This window comes from Amphiprion ocellaris, chromosome 17 (assembly GCF_022539595.1).
Source record: "Amphiprion ocellaris isolate individual 3 ecotype Okinawa chromosome 17, ASM2253959v1, whole genome shotgun sequence".
Classification (NCBI taxonomy): Eukaryota; Metazoa; Chordata; class Actinopteri; family Pomacentridae; genus Amphiprion; species Amphiprion ocellaris.
In genome coordinates this window covers 13,040,779-13,062,248 of record NC_072782.1, presented here as the reverse complement: position 1 = coordinate 13,062,248, position 21,470 = coordinate 13,040,779, and the positions used below count along the sequence as shown (strand labels likewise).

The following is a 21,470-nucleotide window of genomic DNA, read 5'->3' as shown; positions in this document are numbered from 1 at the left end:
TTGTGTAATATGCATTTTCAGGCATGTCATTATCCGCTGAGAATATTTCTCACAGTGAGCTAAAACGTTTTTGACGACAGATAATTCATGTTTTAAATCACTGTTTTAATGTGAAAATGTTAGTTGCGAATATGTCATTGTTTCTGCATCCATGTGCAGAGGACCACTGCATATTTTGAAGGCAGACAGAGGAGGCGCATGTGGTTCTGTTCATATTCCAATAGGTATGCTGCTATGCAGGCCATCGCATTGCCCCTCATATTTAACAGAGAAAAGCACGGGTGCGGATCTTTCTGAAAGGCTATAACTTTGCTGTTTTTACAGGATGTAGCATCTGGCGACAGACTGGGCTGTGCCATGCTGTCAGTGTGAATATTTCTGAGGTATGCTGAGCAGAGCAGTTGGACACATCACAACATTTCTGGAGAATTTAGAGATCTCCATTGTTTGGGCACCTTCGATAAGAGCATGTCTGTGCGAGTTATAGGAACACCCACGTTCGTCAGCAATTACTTCAATTACAACTATTTTAATGATAGATATATAGGTGTGGATGATGGAGAATCTCCTCAAGACAAGCATTTGTTTTGGGTGCCATTTCTAGGTACATGTGCAGTCAACAAGCTTCCAGTGTGTACAGTCTGGTCAGACACGTCGGCTTGCCTTTGCCGACTTGAGTGGATGATGAAATTTACAGCACGTACCTTTGCAGATCATAGGTGGAAAGCCTTAATGGAACTTTATGGATTGTTTCCATACAGATTTGTTTGATGTCTGAAATTACATGAGATATAGAATACGCCCCCTAGTGTTCAATGCAAGGAAATACATTTCTTTACATAAGAATGGCAACTTTACTGCAGCCACAGGAGATATTTTATTACTTTTACGCTATGAAGTGTTTTAGAATATGTACATGGAGCATTACTATGACAAAAACAGGACCAGTGATGCATTGTGAGAAATAAGTGGCCTGCTAGGTGTATAGCTAGCATGTGTGCAGTATGTATAATCCACTAAAATTAGCCAAACAAGTTTGTTTTTAACTCTAAATTTACATAATTTGACTAAATACAGTAAAGCAACTGGATAGATTAGTCTGGTGCTCTAACTTCCTGGCCAGCCGTCTGGTCTTTCTGATATGCAATGCACAAGGCAAATGCTGGATAAGAAAAAAAAACAGGAGGAGTTTCACAAACACATCGTGACTCACATATGCACATAGAGCTATGTGGAAAGGAGGCGTTAGAGGTGCTGGTAGGCAGACTGTGTTAAATTTCAATAGAGCCTGGCTAACCGTTTTCCCCTGTTTAAGCTGAGATGCTGCCTGCTGAAGCTAAACACTCACTGCACAGACAAAACAGTGGAATCAATCTTCTCTTTGTTCATTCATTTGGATCCCCAGGGGTAAACATAAATAAATACATGTACTTGCATATAACTCCCAGCAAGAAAGTGAGTAAGCACAAGTTTTTCCCCAGAATGTCAAACTATTCTTTAAAGCCATCTTCTGGCCTTGGAGCTGTGCTTTACACTTCAGCACAGTTAGGAGAGAATATTTGCATGCCCTTGTGTGTGTGTTTGCACTAAAAATTATGAACTCCGCTGTGGACTCTAATTGATGACACTTTGGAGGGAAACTAAATTGATGTAAATCTGTCTTGAGAGCCAATATTCCTTGCCCAATATACAGATGGAGCGGATGCGGGGCGGTGAGATATGCTAATATATGCTGCTGCTCTGAGCTGTTCTGTGCATAGTAATATAATAAAATCTCCTCCCTGTTAAGGAAAGTAATGCAATACTGAGCCATTTGTGTTCTGATGTTTTTTTATGACCATTGAGCTATGGCACCATTAGCGTAGCAGTGTGCCTATTTTTGTAGCCTCTGAAGTAGCTCATTTTTACCCTACATTATGTAACGCCTGTACACAGATAATCAACCCCCAGGAGCAACTGTTTATGAATTCCTGCATTGCTAAGGCTTCATGATGGGCGTGAGCGCGGTACATGTCGTGCTGTGAATGTTGTTATTTTGTAATATTTACCTATGTTGATAAAGTCAGACCTGTATTGGCATGTCATTCCAAAACCAAAATCCCTCCAGAAGCCTGTGTCTTTCTTGATCACCTGCAGGGAAAAGAACTGAGTGTTAGAGCTTATGAAAAGAAGTGTATCATTTCAACACACACAGGAAGGATTTGTACACTTCACAGCAGGGGAAGGGAAATATTTCTAAACCTCTTAGAAATGTAGCACCACACCGAGTGCGATATTTTCCACAAGTGGATTGCGCAGTGTTCAAAAAAGAGAAGGGGGAAGACGGATTTGACTGTGCGTCTTACCAGCTGTTGCTCCACAGGTGGGACGTGTTCTGGACTTCCGTAGATCAGAGTGGGGTTGTACTGACTGAACAACACCGGGTAGAACACCTTTTTACCTGAGATGTGGGGAAACAGCAGTGTCAGACATTACATCTGTTATTTGACAGGAGTGTGGCTGTACAAGCATTGAAACCCCTCATAACATTTAACAGGCTTCACTTGATCATCTCTTATTAGCCTTTGAACATCAACAATGAAGTTCTGACCAGTTACAAAAGCAATGTCACCACGGATTGACATGACACATGTCTTAAATACATTTATGGTTTGTCCAAATTTTAATTACTGTATCTCTAATAATTTTTAGTTGTGTCTAAATCAGATTTTTTGATATCTACAAATCCGTTTTGTCTATTTGAAATAAGAATTCCACATATGGGCATTTAAACTAATAAAATTAACAATCCCTGCAGTGTAGTTTTTTAATTCAATTCAATATATCTTTAATTTAGCACAGTCAAACATATTTTATCAATCTTTTTGGCTGTCTCAGATAAATCAAAAATCCAATCATAGTCATCTGAAATGGTAGCAGTGCAGTTAATGCTAGTCATAATTCTTCAACTAGTTATTCATATCCTGAAAAAAGTATTTCTGCAAGCTGGTTTAACCAAAAAAAGTTTGACTGACACTTCCTAATTACATTTCTACTTTTATTATAAATTCCTTTTGATTCTTTCAGTGGGATCAGTCGTACTTATTATACAAGATATCTCCATACAGTTTCTGACTATCTGCAGCATAATTACTGACACCTTCAGTTGAAGTTTTGACTAGGCGTAAATGCATTCCTTGCGTCTTTAATGTAAATTCTGTTGATTTGTTCCAACGTCTCACCGGGCTGTGTGTTGAGTCGGCAGGTGTTGAGGAAGTCAGCATTGAAGTAAATGTCCACATCACAGAAGAAAAGCAGCACGTTGCCTGCCTTCCAAGCTCGAGCCCCGACGTCTAGACCCCGTCCCCGAGAAAACTCCTCGTCCAGCTGCAGCAGAGTGTAGTTCTTAAAGTTAACCTCCCTTTAAAGGTACAGAGATAGAGACACAGAGAAGCCAAAGTCATCTTTCAGCACAAAAAAATGATGTTACACATTTGATGAATCTATTTGAAACAAAAGATCTTGTCCAAATTAAATGAAACTGTTCTTGCAGCAGAGATGGAAAGAGAATCCAAAATGTTGTCCTAAAGCAAGACTTCATTTCATTCAGGATTTTGAGGAGATTTCCTCTGCTACAATACAACACAGATTCTTCCCTAGTCTAGAATATCAACACTGCATAATTTAAATGAGTGTTACTAAGTAATTATGGCATTTCTTGACCTCTATATATCTCCTTTTATATATATATTGCTTGTATTAATTAGTTTTATGCTAATATATCTCACATAAATAAAAATTCAGCAGCTGTTTGGCACCTTAAATAATTTAAATCATTTCTCTACTGCCCTTTAATCTTACTCCTTGTACTTCATGCAACTTATTACTGCACCATAACGGAATTTCTGATCTATTATTTTTGTTTAGTTATCTTTTTTTAAATCTCATTTTATCACTTGGTGGCAATTAGTTTGAGGCCATTTAACTATTTTATCAGATAATTAGTGTAGGAATGTGCACCACCAAAGTGCAACATAACCTGAAAAGATGAGGGCATGAATCCACCTCCTGCATTTTTACTAAATCTTGGAATCTGCTGCCAAAATTCCAGCTTAAATAACTATTATTTCTAATCGTCTGTTTTGCCTTTTGTGCCTTTAGATGAAAACATAATGGCTGTATGAATGTTCCTCCAAAAGTTCACATCAATTCACAAACTCTTGCTCTTCTCCCTGATTCTCCACAAGCTTCAACCGGAACCGAAAATTAAGTCCGCTGGAAAACAAAGCTTCCTCCATCGCTGGACTGGCGTTTTTCAAGGCTGTGGTACGAGGAAAGAGAAACAGCTGGATCCAGATGTACACAGCTGTGGCTTTTCCCCTTAACCATAACAATTCACACTGTTAGTGACTAATCCTTTACTCACGCACACACACAGACAAATACACAAACTCATGCACACACGCACTGATGTTGGATAGTGAGGAAAAACTGGTTCACATGTCTCACTCTGAAGCAGAACAAACAGGATCAAACCTCCTACTTGGTTCATGTGATGTTTGGTAACACAACACATGGAAAACAGTGGACAGGGGGCAGGTACACAAAAGCAGACACACACAGCTTTGTTAGAGGAAACCAGGATGACCAGAGGAGACATTTCGCCTGAGGCAACTTGAATCATGCTCCCCACATCACCATCTCTCTGCTGTTTGTGTGTGTGAATAATGTGCATCAGTGTATTTATTCATGTGTGTTACTGTGTCATAGCCTTTGTCTCACGTTTATCCTTTCAGCTGCTCCCATAAATAAGGGAGAATGAAACCTTTTCATCCACTACGGCCCTAAATCCCAGAGAAACATAAACATCAAGCCAGTTATGAGCATCTTTTTCGTCTGTCTGAACAACAACTGCATGAAAAATATCTTCTGGTGGCTTCAGACAGTGAGTGAAATCTTCGGTAAAATTACAAGATGTCTGGAGGTCGCTGTCCATATGTGCTTCTGTGCTGTCAGTCAGTAGGTACGTTACAGAGCACAGTCTCCACTTCTGTCTACAGTTCATGAATCCAAACAGAGTCGGTTTGTTTCAAAGTCTACACAGAGTCCCAGGAGAGGTGAACCCACCCGCTGGCACTAAACTGTCCACAGATGGCGGAGACGGAGAACAATAGCTCTGTTTGTCTCTAACAATGCTAATGCAACACCAGTTGATTCAGTCTCAGCTCTAATGGGAAAATAAGCTCATTTGTCAGAGATGAAGAGGAACCGTAAATTTCTAAGAGGAGCATCTCATTGACTCAATGGGCAAATATTTGTTTAATTACTGAAAACAAACCAGACAATATATTACAATTGAGACATTATGTGGTTTTGTGTTTTTCCCCTTCTGTTTCAAAGGAATAGTTTAGGCTTAATTACACTGTGTCAGAGTTTGATGGGAAGATTGAATCAACTCCCATTCTTTCATTCATTTTCTTCTGCTTATCCAGAGTCTGGTTGGGGTGTCAACAAGCTAAACAGGACATTTCACCTGCCAATGTCCCCAGCAATCTTTTCCAGTTCCTCCTGGGGGATCCCGAGGCATTCCCAGGCCAGATGAGATATGTAATACCTCCAGTGAGTTCTAGGTCTCTTCCAGGGTCTGGTTCCAGTTGCACATACTCAGAAAATGTCCAAGGCATCCTCTATCTCATCTCTCTAAAGTCACTTAGCATAAGTAAATGCTGGTGCTGTTCAAATGAGAGAGCGCCATCGTCTACAGTCAGCAGCAGCTCTACTAGACTCCGCAATTCCAGTTCCTGTGATCTCTTTGATGTCGTCAAGCCAGCTCGCTGCAGGTCTACTTCTCTTTCTCTTTCCTTTAACCATCCCTTGAATAATTGTTTTCTCAAGGCAGTGATGTCTGATAGCATGACCAAGGTAGCTGAGTTTCCTTGCGATGATGTTAGCCCGCAGCGTTTTTTCAACTCCTAGCTCCTTGAGTACAGATGCATTTGTTCTCTGGTCTGTCCATGGTATCCTCAGGATCCTGCAGTAGCAGCATCACATTTCAAAAGAATCCAATCTTATTTTATCTGTTGTCTTCGTAGTCCAGGATTCAGAGCCATATGATGCCACTGCAAAGGCTGTTGATCTCAGTAGTCTGACCTTGAGGAATGAAAGAAGTTTACTTTTCCATAGCTTGGACATGTTTTGCACTATGCTTTGGGAATTGCAAGTCTTCTTTTGATCTCTTGGGTGCAGTTCCCTTTTGCGTTGATGACCAAACCCAGGAACTCAAACCTTGCCACCTCTTCTGTGACATCACCGTCCAGAGAAAAGATTCTATCTGCATCACTGTGGCTATCGTCAACAACCATGATTTTGGTCTTTTCGTGTTCAACAAGGCATCCTGGAATGCATAAAAATGAGATGTCCACACTATCTCAGCAGGCTCTTTTTGGTGTGAAAGAGCAGCAAGTCTACAGCATCTCTACACTCCTCACCATCCCTAAAGCACCTTTCTGACATGTGTTCCTTTCCATTAACCTGACAGCAAATGAACACGGCTTTATGCTAGAAAGAAAACCCTGGTAACTTTTATGTAGAAGTTGTTACAACAATGCTACTAGTTTGGACATAGAAACATTTCCATATCATCTTCAATGCGGCACAAGCATGAGCAACAGTACTTTGAGTTATTGATTTTCCACATTTCAGCACCAATTTTCACAACAATTTCACTTCTATTATAACCTAAAATGTCTATAGAAAAGAAATTTTTTCTGCAAAGGAGACAGAAGATGTCAGATTAATGAGGTTCACCAATAATAAATGTCAGGAGATGAAGTTTAGTTTGTTGCTTCCAGCTGTTTGTAGGACTCTTTCCTCTAAGTTTTTATCAAAAACCTGCACCAGGATCAATAAGTGCGTTAAGAAAGAGAAAGCTGTGCGGATTTATGCACAACAACAGCAGTAACTGAATTAATTACTTCTAATTATAAATTATCCTGACACTGAGACAAAATCGATCAGCATCTAACAGCAAGTCACACTTTGTACTTCTTTTTTTTTTTTTTAACCTCAGGTGAGTTGTCTGACACAGAGTTTATAAGCTTCATTTAAATCAGTTGTTACATGGGTTGAGTCGTGAGTTTATCACAGCTGCCAGGATATTTTCTTTTTTTTTTTTTTTTTTTCTGCCAGGATATTTTATTCACTGTTCATGAAGTAGTAATTAGACTATCACCACACAAGGGAAGAATTTTAACTGTTTAGGAAATCATAAATAAACTAGGCTATTAATTATTTGGCTAGTTTGAAAAGCTTGGTCTTAGTTAAGATGTAGTCTTTTGTTTTTTAGTGGATTATCATGTATGATACAAAACAAGATGTGATGTCAAACAATGGGTGTGCAACATGGCTCTCCATCACTATGGTGTTTCTCAACACAGCCGTGAGGAAATTTAATGTAAAAGTGACCTTTGACTGAATGACAGGATGCTGTCACATGAACAGATTGATGAAGCAGCAATGTTAAATATCTAATATCTGAAAAGGGCTTAAGCCTGATTTTTTAAGCTCAGACCTGTACGCTAAATATGACGAAACAGCCGGCAGTCAGTTAGCTTAATTTAGCATAAAGAGCAGAAACGGGAAATGTATGAAAACTATCTTTGAGTAGCTACATGAAGTCATTTTCGACACTGAAGTGTTTAAAAGTATTCAATAGGTTGTCAATAAATAGTTTGCAAGATTACACATGTAAAACTTGCTGACGATTACTTTACTAATTATTCCGTACAAAAAATATGTAAAAGTGACTATTTTACATTTTACATATTTAAATAGCACAATATAATGTGATTTCAGAGGTGTTGATGCAAATTATGGTGACTTGTTGTCCTAAGATAGGCTAGACTGAGTGTAAGTGGTTGTACAGTGAGTGGTATACATTTTCTAATGTTACTTTCATTAAGTCAAATAAGTGCACTTTCCATATTCCGTATTGTTTTGATAGAACAGATTCCTGGCCTTTGTAGAGTTTTTTTTTTTAACATTTCTACACAATTCAATAAGATCCTAAGCATGTTTGTGGCATATTTGGGCCTGAAACACTAAAACACTATGAAAAGCTGCTCATCGATTTCACTTTGAAAGGGAACTGAATGGATGTAAATCTGTCTTGAGAACAAACATTCCTCACCGAGAAGAAGAGGATATGCACAATTAGATATAAATACTATTTTATACTGCTATATTGCTTGAAGACTCCAGCCACTCATCCTTTGGCTATACCTGCTTCATTCTGTAGAGGGTTGTATAGCAAGGATCTGCTTAAATACTTGAAGGGGGGGAAAAAAATCTGCTTTGGCACAGTACAATATTGAAAAAAGCCCGACTGCTAGCTAAAGTTGTTTTTACAACCAAGATACAACACAGTAATTAGTGGGCTTCAGGGGTTTTTACCTTTGGACAGAGCCAGCCAAGTTGTTTCTGCTTCTTTTTAGTCCTTCTGCTAAACTAAGCCAATTGTGTCCTGTGCATATTTATATTTTAAAGACATATAGTTTTAAATAATTCATTAGTAGATTAATGGTGGTGATAATATCCTGATTGCTAATAGTATTTATGGGGAAAAGGTGCTTGTGTCTATTTCCAGAGAGCCAAATCTCTATTCATCCTGGTAAGTGCATGGTGTGTATGTGCAGGTCTGAGCGCTTTAGCAGTTTAAATAATGCTCACAGGCATTTGGATGTGTGTGTGTGTGTGTGTGTGTGTGTGTGTGTGTGTGTGTGTGTGTGTGTGTGTGTGTGTGTGTGTGTGTGTGTGTGTGTGTGTGTGTGTGTGTCGCATAATGCAAGACTAAAAATATGAACGCAGGCACAGGCGCTACTGTTGTTTGTTAAGTGGAGTCCACTTAATCCACACAATCCTTGTTTTCTAAATTACTTTTTACATCCTGCTATTTTTCTTCCATCTAACCAACAGGCAGCAGCCCCCTTTTTATGGCCTAAAATAGTCAATTTGTTTACTGTAGGCGTGATGGCTGGTACCTAGTAGCAGCTAAACTGCTGAAATTGTGTCAGAGTGAGAAGCCTGTAAAGAGCTACCCTGTTGTGTCTCAGCAGCAGGTCTGATCCTGTTAGTTCTGCTCAGTCAGGACAGGGAGGGGAAGACTGACTGCAAACATGGTGTTTGCTGAATACAGTCTTGACTATAAGCTCTTCATATGTGGCAACAGTCAGGCTTCTTTTCATTCTCAAGGCTTTTATGAGACATAAGAGAAGCATGCTTGCTTTTTAGGCTAGCTCTATGGATGGCAAAGTTAGTCAGTTCACCACTTTGGTCCAGACTGAAAAACCTAACGACTACTGGATGGATTGCCAAACTGTGTACAGGCATTCATGGTTCCCAGAGGACAAACCCTACTGACTTTGATGATTCACCAACTCCTCGACAGCCACCACGAGGGTGACATTTATGGCTTTAATGAAATGTCTTACTGGGTTTCAGACCTCCATGAAATTTGGCTCAAATGTTTAGGTTTTTCTTTGGATAATTTTGATTTCTTATTTTGTCAAGGCATATTCCTGAACCACTAGAAAAAGAAAAACAGATCAGTATCACGTTATACCATGAACATCCATCCATCATCTATGCACGCTTCATTAGGATCATGGAGGGATTGGAGTCAATCCCAGCTGACTTAGGACGAAGGTGGGGTACACCCTATCACAGGGCTACATATAGCAATCACAAACAATCACACTCGCATTCACAGTACCCAGAGAAAACCCATGCATGCACACGTAGAACATGCAAACTCCACGCAGAAAGATCTGGGGAAGGCCAGGGCACAAACCAGGGATCTTCTAGCTCCAAGGTGAAAGTGCTAACTGCCAAGCCACTGTGCAGCCCATAGTATGAACAGTGTATTGTTAAAACAAGGCTTTTCTCTTTATGAAAAGATATTTTCACATTGTTATGACGCTCACATTTACTTAAAACAGACTTTCCTTGTTGTAACAATATATTTTGTCATATCATTAAAGTTTTAACAAGGTAACTGTTGAAATGTTTGAATAAGGAAATGTGCAGGAATGGGTAAACTGAGCAATATGGTTGAAGTTAATTCCACTTTGTGTTTGAGTTGAAAGATGGCGAGATTCTGCTGATACTGAGCACAGTGGCTGATACAGTGATAACACTGTGATACGTATGTGCATATATGATGTACGTATAATGCTTCGAAGTGGCTTCAAAGGACAGTGATCAGACTGTGTGACCAGTACACAGACATTCCTATGATGGCCACCTTAAAATGCAGTTTTTTTAAAATAACACAATGTCACAGATGACAAGATAAATACGCTGTTAGACGCTGGCATGTCAGCTAAAACCGTAAAGAGGCGCTTTAACGTTCACAACTGCTCTATTTGTTGTCAAAGATATAATTTCAGACAGCTGTGGACGGACGTGTCCAACAACATGATCCTGTCTCCCAAAATGTGCAACAACATTCCACGAATTACCATCAATCAGCTCATTAACTTTGTGTGTCACATATGTGTCGCGCTACACAATGCAAACAGTGGACACATTGACTTGATATTTCTGGATAATGACCCCACTCTCAATCTGCCCATTATAATTTCCATTATATTCATACACGCTTGTTTCATGACATCCATACTGTTGTAAAGATGCCATATGCTGGAAAAAGAAATATTAATTCCCTCATGGTGAAAACAATAAAATCTGACATAATATTCTTTGCTTTGTTTTGTATTTGTTCTGTATAGAGTATTCTAATAACATGAAAACATCTTTTCATGACATTCTCAGGTTATAGTAAGATACTGATCTGTTTTGTTTTTCTGGCATGGAAGCAATACATTGCCTGAATCTGCCCCTTCTGGTCAAAATGTTGTTGTCAAACACTTAATGGCCAAACAACTAAAACCAAGAACATCCCCATCAGCCTCAGTGTACATGGTGTTTTGTGCTCAGCCTTGGCTCAGCTTTGCAGAGCAACTAGCATGCCTGCAGACTCTGATCTGCTTCCATTTACTCATCATCTCTCAGTATTTTCTGATGCAGCAAAGCCAGTCAGCAGCTGTCTTCTCCCTCTGTTTTTTTTTTGTACCTGGGGAGAATTTAAAATGACTCTTAATTCATGTTTGGCTGTCACCTGGCTGCTGTCCACAGAGTAAGAAAAGCTGCTGTTATCCTCTCTGGACAATAGTGTACAATAAGAAAATCTTGTGCTCTATAGTGAGCTGGGGAATAGGCAGTCCACGTACGTAATGGAGAGGTAAGCACAAGCCATAAAAAATGTAGACTTGCGATGACTCTGGCTGAGCCCTCAGGCAAGACAGCTACAAGTTAATAACGCAGAGTAATTTGCAGAATGGGTCTGTAATGGTGATCTGCAACGGCACATAGTCTCTTCAGAATGAATATTGGATAGCTTTCAAACTCATCTATGATTTGGACTTCATTTCATCCACTCATAATCTTCTCTCAATCAACTTCTGCTCAGCGTTATCCTCTGGTTTCCTGCAGAGCTGTTAGAGGCTCTTGAGAGGACTGTTGACCTGTCGGTGAACTAAATGAAATACCACAAATTATGACAGGCAAGTTGCTACGGTAGAAAGATAAAAGTTGTAGCCGAAGGAGTGACAGAGTGATCTCATCCTCTGTTTTTCTTTGTCTATTCACATTTCTGGTCTCTTTAGTCTTCGTCCAATTTCCCACATCTGTGTTTTTTCCAGGTTATTTGGCCTCTCCCGTCTTATCTTTACACCTCACCTCTAACTTCCTCTCCCACTGTTTTCCCCTCAGCTATCATCTCCCTTCTGTGGCTGAAACACAGTAATTATTCATATGCATTGACTGGTATCTCCTTAGAACAGATCACTCATTCTTCTCCCTCCTTCACACACAATCTCCCTCATGCTTGCTCACTATCTGCTTCTCCTCTCTATCTCTTGTTTTGAATCATTATTCTTGAGCATGTAAGGCTCTGAAACTTACATGCCCCCCGATGGTTTGAGTCTGAGTTCACGCTTTGAAGTGTGGATGTGTAAGAGATATATCTGAAAGAACGGCAGCTGAGTCTCTATTTTAAAGTACATCCCTGGTGTCTGGGAGAAAAAGCTTGAAGACTGAGGCCCTGATTTTTCTGGAGCACTGCTGATTTTGCCTACTTTCTGTTTATTTTAGCTTTTGATACAGTAAACTGGTTTGGTTTTGGATAAATACCCCGATATAATTATCACCTGGAGTGTGACTGTAATGTGATTCTAGAAAAAAAAAGACAAATAGCTAGGGGTTATTTGTGAGCAGACGCAAACTAAACCAGTTTGTGGGGGTGAATTTAATTTGTTGGAAGGGCAGCGCAGAATCTTATCAGCCACTAATGATGGCAACACTGCTGTGAAGAGATATTGGCTTGTTGTGGGAATTAAGATGTGTGTGTGTGTCTACTCTCATTTGAACTGTAGCTTTGTGAGAAGCAATTCAGTTTGACACTTTCAGAGAACCGACACATTAACCAGTCCTCTTTTTTTAAGATTTGGTCTTTGGTTTTTAGGGTTACACTGGAATATAAATTATTTTAGCGAAAGAACTAAATAAATTTTTTTTCACATTTGCATGCATATGGAGGATGATCAGTCAGTTAAATGATCATTTTTTAAAGTTATCAAGTAAAATTACCAAAAATGGGCTCAATTGCTTTGTGCTTGGTTTTCATCTGTTAGTTGCATGGCTTTAAGCATTCCTTTGCTCTTTATCCAGCATGTCATAGCACAATTTAAATGTATCCAGTTTTTTAAATTATTAAAACCCCCTCCAAGTTAAAAAACACATTTTGTTGTGTTTTTTTTGCATTTTCACCTTGAAACTACAGCGTCTTATAAACATGGATGCAGGGAAATAATCCTGTCAGCTTGCAGGGTGGAGCTTTCTGCGTGATTTTACTTCTTGAAAATCTGTTTCTGATTCGAAAATCTTTGACTGAATTACTCCAATATTTCAACTTGTCATTGTTTAGTGTAGAGTAGTTTTACAGTGGTTGAGAAGAGTTGTAGGTGAGCTGGTGTGCTTGAGTTGCATCAAGTGATGAGGACGTAGGTGGAAAAAGAGGCGAGAACTTCATAGATCTGCACATTCTAGATAAAACAACAGTGTAAAGTTGCATCTAAGTCATTTTGAAGGAAATATTTTCAAAACTGGCAACTTTGTAATGCTGAGATGAGCTTTTAGGGGTTTATGCAACAACTGAAGGGGAACTTTAAATTTTTCCAAACTGAATGATATTTACTTTGAATTCAGAAATACTTTAAGCTTAGCGCTAATTAGCAAGTGTTAGCAAGTGCATGCTAACATTAGTATTAGCTCACTTCAGCCCAGCAGACTCACTAGCATGGCTACATAATAATCTAGAATAATAATCTGGTATTTTAATTATAATTTTAAAAAATATTTGGGGGTTAACCAGACAAAATGAATGGATTCCCGCGGGAGCTGTTATTTTGTGATGGACTACTATAATTATTCATGGCTTTCATATCACTGATAGGTAACGGTTTAAAAAATGATCCTTAGTTGCAACTGCACACACATTCGTGCAACTTTCCCTGCGAGCCTAATACAAGTTTTATCTGTATCTGTGCCCATGCTGTACGTGTTTGTCTGCTTTGGGTTAAAGATAATGGAACCACAGGTATTTATCTTTCAGTGATGATTCCTATTCATTTCAAGCGCAGGCTGAAAGCCAGATAGAAGAAAAGAGGGGCACAGAGTTGATTACAGGCAACGATTCCCACCCAGATATGCTGCCACATAACTGATGAACACATTGTTAGACTGTGAGAAGAATATAAAGAGTTCAAAGCAGAACTGCTGCTCTGGGAGAAAAATTACAGGACACTGACTGTACCTCCACTTCAGCACCAACTGTTCTCAATTCTGTGCATTTTTCGTAGAAAGCTTTTCTTATTCCTTTATGAATGCTTCAACGCTAAAATCAATAAAATGTCTGTTTTTTGTGTGTTTTTTGTGTGTTTTTGTGATCTTCTTTCCAAATTCACAGGTTCTGAGTTTGCCTTTTTTGCACGCCATGTGACACTTTACTTTGAGTATGCAATGCTGCCTTTTTTTTTCATCTCTACGTTTTCCTCTCAACACAAAGAGACAAAGAGACGCTGTGTGATACTGGAGATAGTCCGACTGATTCAAGGCCGCACAAAAACCTTCGAGGCTGGGAAATCAACAAGCATCGCCATGGCAACCCCCTCAGGGAATCTGTGGCTCAGTCCACAGTGGATCTGACTCTTGATCAGCCGACAGCGATCGTCTCCAGAGGTGTGGGTGTCGAGGTCCATGTGAGAGGGCAGCTTGAGTCAGGGATGATCACAGGCGTGTTGTAATTTATCCGTGTTGGCTGGTGGCTCTCAGCTCCTCGGCATGGGTGGCACACTGCTGCATTATTCATCAGACAGATGACTGGCTGTGGCAGGACGCCGAGCCAGGAGGTGTGTGTGTGTGTTTTGTGCTTGTGTGTCGCGAGAGAGAGACAGATTATTTTTTTTTAAAAATTGAAGAGAGTAGTGCATGTGTGGAAGTAACGGAAATGTTTTTACAGCGTCTGCTTTTGTGAGAGGGTGCGTGACTGCGGCAGCTTTCGTTTCATTACATAAATTGCATCTCATATTCTGCATTTGGCCTCTAATTCAAATATCTGATCTTGGCCGCTGTTCCAACCCACCTGGATGTGTTCTCAAGAATGCTACGGACTTCGCTCATCTGCTCTTTCCCAAAATACACCACTGTCAGATGGACCCGGCCGTCCTGACGCACACAGACTTCCCTGCACAGACACACAAACACACAAAGGAAGGGACATTAGGGATGAAAGTGTACTATGAACTAAGTAGGGGGTGATCGGAGGAAGGAAGAGATCAGGGTTCAAATAAGGGGTTTTAAAAAGAAGGCATCTGTTTGGATGTTTTATTATTTCTAGTGCTGAAACAATGAGTCAAATTCTTATAATTAATCAGAATAAAAGTATTTCCTTATGTTCTGAAATGTAAGGATTTGTCAGTATTTTCTGTTTTATACAGTTGTAAACTGATGTCTTGGGGTTTTGGACTGACACTTGGACAAAACATGCATGAAAAGGTTGGTTCTGCTACATAATCCATGAAGAAATTAATTGAGAGTGAAAATTAACTTAATTTTCAGGTATATTCCTGGCTCTTCCTATTATGGCACATATAAAGGCACAGAGGGAGATTATGCGTGAGTCAAAGAGAGACCAGGTGGAGTTGCCTGAAGGCACCCTGATGGAGATATGTCAAATATATCACACACATGCTGCAGATAATATACCTCTCCCACGAGACTTTCACACATTATGCACAGATGTGAACACACATTTGTCAGAATTTTCCCCAGAAGCACATGGGGGAAATAAATTCTCATAAAAGTCAACTAGATAAGCACAAGATGATTAAAAATGAACTACGTGCAGAGGATACTGAATAGTCATGAATAATACAATTTTTTCCTGTCATTATAGAAACTGTTGTATAAAAGGCTCTCTCTAAATGCTGGGATTATTAAAGTAAATTGATTTTTTGCTGGGATCTGATGAGGCATTCTGCAGTTTGTCACTGGGACCAGAGAGCTCAAAAGTCTGTTCTAATTATTTTATCACGCAAGTTCCTCATTTTAAGATCCATAGCTCCTGTCTGCACAGCTTGCAGTTGGTGTGAATTCACATTTTATCTCCATATTCTGCATTTTAGCATTAAAAATGCTGTTATTGTTCTAACTGCAAATAAAGAACTTGTAATAAGCACATTACGTTATTCAATGTTATCATCCCTAAACATTCCCTCACAAATATTAACACACACGGTTTCTGTGCACCTTTAATATGGATGAGCATAAAGTGTTTGCTCAGCGACTCGCCAAGTCTTTCAAGTAAGTACACTTCTTGCCACGCTGTATATCAACCACTGCTGGTCTGCCCAGGGGGGCACTTTAATGGGCTGCAACACTGCTACTAAGCAGGATTTACCATGTAAAAAGAGCTGTGATAAGCAGCAGCGGGAGCACAATAAATCACAGACATTAAGGAGGACATTTCCTGAACTGATGGTGACTGACTTCAGAGCTGAAACAAGCACGTTTTGCTGTTAGCTTTTATGCTTTGACTGCTATTCAGAATATAAAAGTGAAATTTAACAAAAACGACAGAAGTGAGTCATTTTACTTTTATCTTTCTGGGCTCCATTAACACAGATTCCGACCTTTATACCATTTCTTTATCAAAAATCTGTCATGATTCTGTCTCATACACATACTAGCTTGGGTCTACTCGTGAATAAATCTACACCGCATACTATATTTGAGATGCATGTCAGCTATACTCATCAAAGATTTGTATGAAATTACATTCCTTGCGGTCCTGACCTGACTGATGAGAAACGGAGCTAAGATCTGTAAGGACCTCTTCATTCATATTCTCGTCATTTAAATCCTTCTCAGATTTGTGTACATTCTGATTACGCCTCCCAGCACCAAACTAAATTAACTGATAACATTACACATGCAGTTTTTTACAAATGTTAATTACATGTGCCTTCTCAAATGAAGAAAAAAACCGTGGTGTTAATTTTCTTTCCTCTAATCTCCCCCATTGCTTGTCCTCGCCTGCGTGATCCTCCATTAGAATGTGAAACTGGAACTGAGACTGGGCTTTCATAACACCAAGTATCGCATTTTACTGAATTAGTTACGTGTGATACAGAGAACCATCATGAATTATTTATTGTGGTGCTTCTGTTTATGTCACGTTGGTTGTCTGACTTGGCAATTAAAAGCTGTAAATACATTAAGAATTCAAGAAAAGTTCGCCAAGTCTCACCTGAAGTTGTGCATGAACTGTCTGAACTTGTCTGTGCGTCTGGACAGCGGGACGATGATGTTGATCGGGACACTTGATGTGTCCACCTTCTCATTTTTCACCTTCATCAGCGGTCCGAAGGGCCGGAAGAGGACCAGACGTTTGAATTCATTGCTCGACTCCCCTCTAAAGGTCAGTTCGTAGAGCGTCCCTTTGTCTTTCTCTGTACGAGTGATACCTGATGGGTGAAACACGAAGACATGAACTCATGACCAAATGAACTTAGTGCAGTCCAATTAAATATCCTACAAAACCTGCTTAAATACAGGTGGTTGCGCTAGTTCGCTATCTGGCCAAGAGTTTAAGTTGAGAAGCTCAATATCACAATTACGTCTGTACGTGAAATATGAAGCTGTAGCCAAGAGACAGTCAGTTTAGCTCACCAAAAAGACTACTGGCAGGTGAAAACAGATATACTGTGGCTATGTCCACAGTAACGCTCTATTTACTATCCAGTGGCAACATTCACTGACACATTTTCTGAAAGTCTGAAATCTAAATTTGTCTTTTCTACAAATTCAGCTCAAAAATTCCACAACTGAACGAGAAACTACTTTCCACAGCATAGACGCACCTTCCTGGAACAACTGCATAATGCAATGTGCCACATTTCATAGAACAACCGCAGACTGTAAATTAAAGGTGAACATAGAAATCATGGCATCTCCCACTGGTTTGTGGGCTGCCACTTTGAGAACCTTGAGTTTGGAATTTAGCAGTCGCCATCTAATCTCGAGGACAATACACACAGCAACATGCTAGCGACATGTAAATTACAAGGCATTAAAAAATACAGTTTTATTGCCTATTGTACTCTCAATGGGACCATAATTTACAAAGTGAACATCATGTTGTTTTCAAACAGTCTTGAAACTAGCGATTGAAACCATAAGCTTGTTGTAAAAATGTTTACTCAAGTAACAAACTGAGTGAGAAGTAGCGTTGTTTTCTCACAGCGTTAATATAAAATCAGACTTCATTCTGCAACCAGAGTCACAGACCCAGAGGCTACATCCATCTTTTACATACAGTCAATGAGAAGGACCAATGCACAACTCAGCAACTGTCAGTGACCAGTGGCTAAAATGCCAATGGCCCTGCCCAAATTTAAAACAACAAAAGAGCTGAGAGAGCCATGTTAGCAGCTGTGTGTGGCTGTACTTGGTGCAGTGATTGTGGTATTGAATAAATTAAAAAGTCAAAGTATTGAATAGGGCTAAATTAAAAGTCAGGGGATCACCACAGTTACCACAAATCATCACAGGAGGGAACATAAATGTCTGTATTAAAGGAATAGAGCAATGCTCCTAACATGAAATCCTTCTTTCATTATCTCTAAACCTCACTAGTCATCATTTTATATTGTGCTTATTTAATCCATAAAAAACCCTAAATGAAAAAGTCATTAATTGAGGTTTATAATTTGCATAAAACTGCCTTCTGTTTTTCGCACAGAGTAACCAGGCCAGCTATTTTCTGCTTCTTCCAGTCTGTATACCAGCATATGCTAACAATCTCAATGCTCTGGTACTATATTTGCTGTACAGAGAGTCTTTTCATGCAACATTGGACAACAAAGCAACAAAGTGTATTTCCCAAAATACCAACTTATTGCTTTAGCTACCTAGGAGCTATCTTCTGGTAACTTTGGGGAAATGAGGTAAATATTAACACACAGACATACAAAAATAAATTCTAAATTAACAAATTAATGTAACCAGGGGCACAAACAATCTGACTGAACTTTTGTTGTTTATATCAGCTTTTTTTTAAAGTCAGATTTTAGTTTGTGTGTGTGTGAAGTTCACTGTGTTTTCCTTTGTCACAGCTGACTGTATTTTTCTTGGTTTCCCCAGGGTGCAGCTTTTGCTTCATTAGAATTTTGTGTGTTTCTAGATACAAAGGGTCATGTTTTTCCTAGTTAGTTTTTGACATCTAATTTCAAAAATTAAACAAAAAGCAAAACATGTTCAAAGAAACACTATTTTTAATACAAGTATCATCATTATTTCTTTGTGTGTCTGCCATCAGTTCTCTGTGATGGACTGACACGTTTTATGCAGGAAAATAAAGAGGGCATATGAGGCAGCGTGAGACATTGTTCATGCACTCTGCTGCTGTTCGGCCAAAAGCCATGACTGCATATACACAGGGAACACACACACACACACTGAAAGCGAGGCTATTCTGGTCATCAGAACCAATTTTCTTGCTGCAGGCCTTACGTCAGCTTGTTCCCCAGAGAGAAGTTGTTTTCCAATTACTCTGCCATTACTAAGATTATTATTTGCAAACTGACCCAGCGAGGTTGGTGGAGGAAGGAAAAAAAAGGAAATGGGCTGTATAAAGTGAGAAGTGAGACCAGAAAGAAAAGAAACAAGTAGAAAACACATCACTGGAAGGAGGCATATGGTCTTCAAAGACAGCTTGGAGACAGAAACAGAGCAGATAGACAGACAGATGGAAGAGAGTCAGAAGATGGAAGATAAAAAGAGGAAGAGCGAGAACAGAGGGATTTCTGTGGGCAAAGATTTACAGCCTGATTGTGGCTTGAATTAAGGCCTTCCTGTGAAATTGGCCTGCTTCCTATGATGGGAGGCCTCATTTCCCAGAGGGGCATGATAAGCTTTCATTTAGTAAATATGTTAAACAATTTGGACAAAATGCCTTCAATTCTCTCTCCTCTCTCTCTGTCTCTGTCCTTCTGTCTTAATGCACTGCCCTTTTTCTGAGAACATGACTCGGTGGCTGGTGAGTTCATTTTGCATACCTCCAGTGTTTGTGTACAGTTTCAGCTCAGTAGCTTGTTAATGCAGCCCTGAAACTCCCTTAAGATGCTTTGGGCAAGTCTGGCCATCTTGACTGCCTTTCACTTGTCTGGCTGGTTAGATAAAATGCTGTTTGTTCAAGATTTGCTTAAAATCGATGTCCAAGCCCATTAAGGGCTATTAAGCGCCAAATATGAGTAGGAGGGGGTGTGTATTTCATTAAAAGCAAGATGCACTCTACTGCTGTCTACTTGAAATGTAGAGACCATTTAAGTGAATATACACACAAACGGGTGCACATCTAATCAAATCACAGTCACATAAACTCACACTAGACCACACACAAGATCCTACACATATAAGAGGCTTCATATAGTGACCTATGGCTCAACTCCTCCAAGCCAGGTGTCCAGATTACTCACTGGACCTCCACCCACTCACATGCTGAAGATGGTGACCTTCAAAGAGCAGACACACACACTAAAATACCATGTTTGAAGAGATGCTCCACTGTGAATGAGAAGCAGCTGCATTCATTTCCTGAGTTTATGATCAGAGCTGAACCGAACAAACTAGGAGGATATCCTGGCTGTAGCTGTACACAAACACTCACATGTTTCTGACCTTCCAGGGATTCATGTGTGAAAGAACAAAAAAAGTAACGAGAGTGTTCTGATAGAGGAAAACTGTGGACAATAACACAAACTGAGAACTCATAAAGTTAGCCGAGCTCAGATTTACTACCATGCCACAAGGAAATTACATTTACATCAGACTAATTAGTTTTCCCAATCATGTTGTGATGACAAAAACAAGCGCAGACTGTGGGGCATCAGTGGTGGGCTGTAATCGAACTTTATCCTTTATACTTCTATTATACTACATATCAGCGGGGAAAATTGTGCTTGTTAGTCCACTAGAATTTTTTTCTACAATAGTGATTTTTCAGTTTAGGATATTACAAACAACATCTTAGCTTACAAAATAAATGTATTGCTCTATATTAAACCAGAGGTCCCCAGTGTTTCAGCTGGGAAACATTTCCAATCTAAACTTCTCAGATGGATTCATAAAAGGTTATGTAATCAAAGAGGTAACACAAAAAGCAAAGATTAGAAAAAAAGTAAATGGATAGAAACTTTAGTAGCAGAACCTTGCAACCCCTAAGATTAACCTTGTGTTATAAAGTTGTTCACACATTCTCCACCTTCACCAGTTAAACCAGTAGACACAGATGTTGCATTAACAATCTAACACTGATACACTCTGTCTTAATATATCAGTCTCAGAGAACAATTTACTGCAGAACCTGTCCTTTTACATTTGATACTTTTCTACATTTGGCTATCTGAGACAAATCCTTCTTTTCAATGAAGTACTTTCGCATGCGTTGGTGTCTTTCTTCATTGTTGTACTGGTACTTCAGTGAAGAGTCTTCTCGCTACCTCCATCACTGGTGCACTTTATTCAGAGCTGTATGCAATCTAACATAAATTTCCATATTTTTGAAGATGTATTCTGATTAGGCATCTAGGGAAGATTAAACCTTTCTAAGGCAGCCATAATCAGCGCCTTGATTGTGTTTACAGGCAGGTGGTTGGGGAGGACGGTGCGCTACAGAGCACAGGAGGGGAACACCAGACTATCAGTGTGTGGTTAAGTTAGGCAATTTTTGGCTGAGATATGGGAAAAGGCTGTGGTTTCAGTTAAACATAAATATTCATGTCATGTCACATCAGAAAACTTAATCCAGGCAGCAT

General features: G+C 39.5%; 1 protein-coding gene across 1 annotated transcript in view; it reads right to left on the bottom strand.

The window, feature by feature from the left end:
• csgalnact1a (chondroitin sulfate N-acetylgalactosaminyltransferase 1a) overlaps positions 1–21,470 on the bottom strand; it is a 37,748-nt gene that overhangs the window by 3,325 nt on the left and 12,953 nt on the right. The window contains exons 3-7 of the mRNA XM_023264629.3: positions 16,904–17,120; positions 14,738–14,839; positions 3,222–3,400; positions 2,346–2,440; positions 2,049–2,130 (exon numbers count right to left, since the gene is read on the bottom strand). Coding sequence (XP_023120397.1) covers positions 2,049–2,130; positions 2,346–2,440; positions 3,222–3,400; positions 14,738–14,839; positions 16,904–17,120 — 675 coding nt within the window. The remainder of the gene's footprint in view (positions 1–2,048; positions 2,131–2,345; positions 2,441–3,221; positions 3,401–14,737; positions 14,840–16,903; positions 17,121–21,470) is intronic.